The 5,675-nt window shown below is 34.7% G+C and overlaps 1 protein-coding gene across 1 annotated transcript; it reads left to right on the plus strand.

Moving 5' to 3' along the window:
• The first annotated feature begins 849 nt into the window (after positions 1–849).
• LOC106457451 (DNA-binding protein D-ETS-4-like) lies at positions 850–5,347 on the plus strand. Its single transcript, XM_013916873.2, has 3 exons — positions 850–1,104; positions 2,217–2,555; positions 4,203–5,347. Exons 1-3 carry the CDS (start codon positions 900–902, stop codon positions 4,541–4,543), a joined length of 885 nt encoding a protein of 294 aa, XP_013772327.1. The 5' UTR covers positions 850–899; the 3' UTR covers positions 4,544–5,347.
• The last annotated feature ends 328 nt before the right edge of the window (positions 5,348–5,675 follow it).

The raw sequence follows: 5,675 nt of genomic DNA on the forward strand, positions 1-5,675 counted from the left end.
GGCTGAGTTGAATTCCACCTTATAGATAGTTTAATGTTTTAACTTATGCATATACTAAGCCTGACGTAGACATTTCGACCTTCTTGGCGAATTTTTGGTTTCCGTAAAGTTTTTCAGTTTTATTATTACTTTTTTGGATAAAACAACCTTTTTTCTTTCTTTCTCCCAAACGTATTGCCATTAGTCTTAACTGATGATAGTACTTGAAATTAATTCATAAGTTTAAATTTGGTGACAGAATTTTTATCGTAAACCTTAGGCCTATTGCTTCATCTTCTTTCACTGTTAAACCGTAAATTTTCAGTTTTATGACGTAATTAGAAAAATACATCCTAATACGTGTGAAATATCGATGGATTTGTGAAATCTTTCACTTACCATGGAGCCACATCAGTAAGACAACTTCTACTTCTACAGTTTTTGGTGGGGTGTTATGCACCAAGGTTTGGGTGATAACATTATGTTGGTGAGACCTTGGAATCTTAATGCCAAGAGTCGATTTTAATTTAAGTTTACACAATTCTTATTGATTTTTTGAGAATGTCATTTAAAATGGTTTTTATTTTTTCAAGGTGTGATTGTTTTTTTTTATGATGAAGGGGAAGTTTGGTGAACAAAACTAGCTGAAGCAAGGGCGGAGTCCTCCGGGGTTTTTGACAAAACTCCAACGTCATTTTCTGACGGATCGGGCAAAGCTAATATTTTAACAACTGTAAAAACGTCTATTTAGTAAACTTTGAGGTCTGTCTTACAATTAGTATATTCTGTTTTCAATTTACAACTTTTTGTATAATAGTTTTATATGCCCCAAGAAATTATCCACGTAGATCAAATTGTGTGTCCTTGAGTTCAACTTTAACTTTCTTTTTGCAGGTGGATACAATCACATTACCGAGTCGATGCACACCTTGAATGATATGAACCATGAGGATATGGGTTTGAGCCAACAATATAACGAAGCACAAGAATACGGGTTGGAAGCCAGTACTCCTCACCAGGGCTATTTGGACGCTAGTCCGGAGTTTTATTCAACGCCGTCCACCCCACTCATGCTTACAGAAACCAAATACCAGCCTACTTATTGTGCGAAAAGTTATTCGAGAGGTAATTCTACTGATAAACCTTTTTTTAAATTTCATTCCTTGTGTGAATGATGTATGACTTTTGATTCTACTAATATTCCCCTTTGCATGTCTTGAACATAACTTGTATTCGAAGTGTTCTTGTACGAAATTCCAATTCGAACCGTGTTCTTTTAAGAGTGTTTTGATACTGAAAGAATAAAATTTATTAATAATTTATTCCAACGTGATTTAGTGTCTATATGGTTAATTTCATCAGAATTGTAATGCGTAGAGAGACATGGGTGGCACTTTTTAGGGATTTACATGAATTTTACATATTGAAGGCACCTGGACTCTCCTTAGAAATTTCTTCTTCGCCTAACGTTTAAGCTGCTAGTAAATAACCCTGTTCTCCAGTGAATTTCAAAATTGACCTACTTTTTTTATCAGCCCTCTTATAATACAAAATTTTGGATAATTGATCAGTTTTTGCGGAGTTATAAGTTCATTCTACTTTATTTGTTCTTACAATGGTATAACACGATAGGTTAGCGAGATGCCCAGAGGAACAGTACGTAACATACTATGTAGGTTGAGGTTGATGCTTGGACTGTTGAAGGGAACTGGGACGCTTTGTTTGAAGCTGATAACTACAAATGCTGCTTGGTGTTTCTTTTTAAGTTAGTTCTACTTTCAATAACCCATTTATCCAAAGCACCTGGCGGAAACCTCGTTAGTTCAAGCTGTTCCTAATTGTTTGAAACCCTGAACAAGACTATAGATATAATACATATGATAACCTTCTGAAATGTCATCTTTGTTTAAAAGAATTTTCATTCACAGCTGTGTCTCATTCTCAATTAAAACAATTATTAGGCAAAAATGGTAATAGGCGCTCAGGTGAATTTTATGCTATCTCTTATATTAATTGGGAACAATGCAAATTCAAAATTAATTAAGCTTTGTTTGAGATATAGAGAAACTGCCTGTAGTAATGCTATAAACTTGGCCTCCATTTTAATGTAGTAGGAAACTCAAAATACTGTTGCATTGTTTGTTTAATATGAAGTAACCATTTATTAGAATTGACTTATAACTTAATTAAGTGTGTAGAGAAAGGATATCTATATTAAAAACTTGATCATTTTGCAGTACAATATCACCACGAGATGCTTCCACCTGACGGCTATGTGACACATCATTACGAGCCACCTTTCCAAACTGTACCAACTTCCATCCACAGTCCAGTTGATCACTGGTACTCTCAATTAGCAGGACATCCTTTAATGCCAACAGGTCCAGTGAGCAATTCTCTCCATCAGCATCATCCCACCTTTGTAGGACTATCAGTTCGGGACTCCCATCTACCCCTGAATCACTTGAATCAGATACAAAATCCGAATCATGGCCAAATTCATGGACCGAATCCTCTAACGGGAGGTGATGATAGCAAGCCAGTCATTCAGGCCGCCGTACTCGCAGGTTACTCAGGTGTGTTGTTGATAACTTAAAGCAAGACTCGGAAGGCCTGGATTTATCTCGCACCGAGCAATGTTTTAATTCAATACAAACTATAGTACCTAAATATGTGTGAATTGTATAAATGATAATTAAAATTGTAATACATTTTCAAAAGACTTAATTCCTTCTCCTCTTCCTTAAATAATCTTATTTTTCAGTAACTTCAAATCGAAAGAAAGTGAACATTTTTATTAAAGGTCTTTTTGGCCTCTTAAACATTTGACGCAAATGACACTGTCACTGATTATGCTATATAAACAACCAGATATTAACTGGTATATTTTAACAAAGTTTTGCGTCTTTGTACATATTCGTATATTTTATGGCGTTAAATGGAGCCTCCCGAGTTGCCATGCTTGACAGTGGTGGTTTCTGTATTGAATATTTTTAAAAAAATAATTGTTTAAACTCATCCGAAATACGAACCCATATTCAAGCATAACGTATGAATATGAGCTGTCAAATAGGCGGCTCAGTTGCTGCTTCCAGTGCTCATTTATACTTTTTCAGTAATTTACCTCCAAAGTCCAAAAAATTACTTACAGCTATAGAACAGTTAAGTAATATATTGTTTGTTTGTTTTTGTTCAATTAAGCAGAAAGCTACACAAGGGCTATCTGTGCTATACCCACCACGGGTATCGAAACCCTGTTTCTAGCGTTATAAGTCCGCAGACATACCGCTGTGCCACTGGGGGGCAATAATATATTAATAAAATACCTTTACCTGTAGTGACGTTTCACTACTACTCTCATATTCTGTGCTCTGTCCACCACGGGCATCGAAACCCGGTTTCTAGCGCTGTAAGTCCGCAGACATACCGCTGTGCCACTGGGGGGCAATAATATATTAATAAAATATCTTTACCTGTAGTGACGTTTCACTACTACTCTCATATTCTGTGCTCTGCCCACCACGGGTATCGAAACTCGGTTTCTAGCGCTGTAAGTCCGCAGATATACCGCTGTGCCACTGGGGGGGGGGGATGTTGTATCACACAACTTTACTATTTGATCTTCTGAGTTTCTGTTTGCAGACAGTAGCGCACTGATTATTCTTACAATATTAAAAAAATCAAGCCTCTGGAAGTTGTTACAGTGTTCTCTAGCTTTTATTTGCCATAGTTTACCGAGTCAATTGGATTTACTTGCTAAGCATTCTAAACTATTATTAATAGCTCTTGGTACATTTGATAACATAATAGAGCGTTATAAACATAGGACTTTTCTTTTACTTATGTTATTTATTTATAAACCCAAATCCTACCTAATCTCAAGCTTGCATGTAATACATAAAAAAGTATCAGATAGTTTTGTATACAGTAAAAAGGAGAACAATAATTCAGTATACTGAAGCTCTTGTGAAGGATTCAGGTTACAGTACTTTACTATAAAACTTTAACAATTTATTGAGCCCAATACCTTTGAAATCATCTTTTTACTCTGATTTATGTAAACTATATGTCTACGTGTGTACTTTCCGTAAAAATTGTATTTGTGTAACAGTATTTGACTCTTAACTGATGACAGCATTTTTGTAGTTGTTATTAAATAGTGTAAAAAATCAACATTTGCGACATTTAGAGTTCTTAAAAAAGTTAATATTTTTACCATGTAGGGAGTGGACCTATCCAGCTATGGCAGTTCCTGCTTGAACTCCTGACCGACAAGACTTGCCAGGGATTCATCAGTTGGACAGGTGACGGTTGGGAGTTCAAATTAACAGATCCTGATGAGGTAGCCCGTCGATGGGGCATTCGGAAAAACAAGCCGAAAATGAACTATGAAAAACTAAGTCGTGGACTGAGGTATTATTATGACAAAAATATTATCCACAAAACTGCTGGAAAGCGTTATGTGTACCGTTTCGTGTGTGATCTCCAGTCTCTCTTGGGCTACACTCCCGAGGAGTTACACGCCATGGTTGACTTAAATCCAGAGAAAAAGGACGCCGAATAGTCAGTAGTGATCTGGTCAATTTATCGCATGTATTTGTATTTTTAACATTTCACATTTTCTCACCGACAGTCATAGTTTCTCATATATTTAGTTTAAAACTGATAATTCTTTACTTGTGCTTATTGGTTTCTCCCAGACCTATTTTCTGACAAGGATATACAGTAAACTTACTTTTCGTGTTTAGAAAAATAAAACGGTCATTTACTCTTCCAGAAACCGTTAATTCTGTAAGCGGTGTGTGGTATCAGTTTAAGGTAAACCTGTAGTTACTATTGGTATAATTGCTAAGAAAGAAACTACTGTACATATGGGTATTGTCTGATAGCTGTGTTGTCAGGAATGTTTCATAAGATCTCCTTTTATATATATATATATATTTAACGTTATCGTATTTTGTTATTGAACTGTGCTTTGACGAAAAGTTTTACAAATCCTAGAATTAAAAAACGTTCGTATTCTTGCACCTCGTAATTTATATTATATAGGAATAATTATGTTAGAGCACAGAAATATGCCTTTATTCTAACTATGTATTCAGTAGTGCCTTACTAGTTAATTGCTACATGTTTTACCAGAACGTTTACATACATCTGTTGATTCATTTTTAAGTAATATTATAATTCAATATATTACGTTCTCAAAATAACTAGTATAAGTGATTTTGTGTAAAGAGAACACTAAAAAGAGACTTTCACATGTTGCTGTTTCCCTTCTAAAAGCATGTAATCACTATCTGTTGATAAAACTTAACTGTAAAATGAAACATTATTAGATGCGCGATTAACTGTAGTTCAGATATCAGTTGTAGAAGTATTTACTGTCTAATGATGGACACATCATAAACAGACCGATACAGTGCTTATTGTTGAGACTGTTTATATGGAAATACATTGTTTAACTCAATTCAGCGGTTGAAAATTAACATATTTTAAAGAAATGTTTCTGTTTTAAAGCTTAGCGTATTATTACAATATATTTTAAAAACGTGTTAAATTTACAATATATTTTCATAGAATCTTATAAGAGGTAGTTAATTTATCAGTAATTACTGTTTATAGAGAGGATCGAAGTATTTATCCCGTACAAATCAGTATAAATAGATGTGTAGTTTTAAGTGCAGAAAGGGTGAATT

This window comes from Limulus polyphemus, unplaced genomic scaffold (genome assembly GCF_000517525.1).
Source record: "Limulus polyphemus unplaced genomic scaffold, Limulus_polyphemus-2.1.2 Scaffold333, whole genome shotgun sequence".
NCBI lineage: Eukaryota > Metazoa > Arthropoda > Merostomata > Xiphosura > Limulidae > Limulus > Limulus polyphemus.

Excerpts from the sequence above, each read along its gene's own strand:
- LOC106457451 (XM_013916873.2), top strand. The coding sequence starts at position 900 with ATGCACACCTTGAATGATATGAACCATGAGGATATGGGTTTGAGCCAA. Across the intron at positions 1,105-2,216 it reads TGCGAAAAGTTATTCGAGAG|TACAATATCACCACGAGATG; the intron begins GTAATTCTACTG and ends ATCATTTTGCAG. Across the intron at positions 2,556-4,202 it reads CGTACTCGCAGGTTACTCAG|GGAGTGGACCTATCCAGCTA; the intron begins GTGTGTTGTTGA and ends TTTACCATGTAG.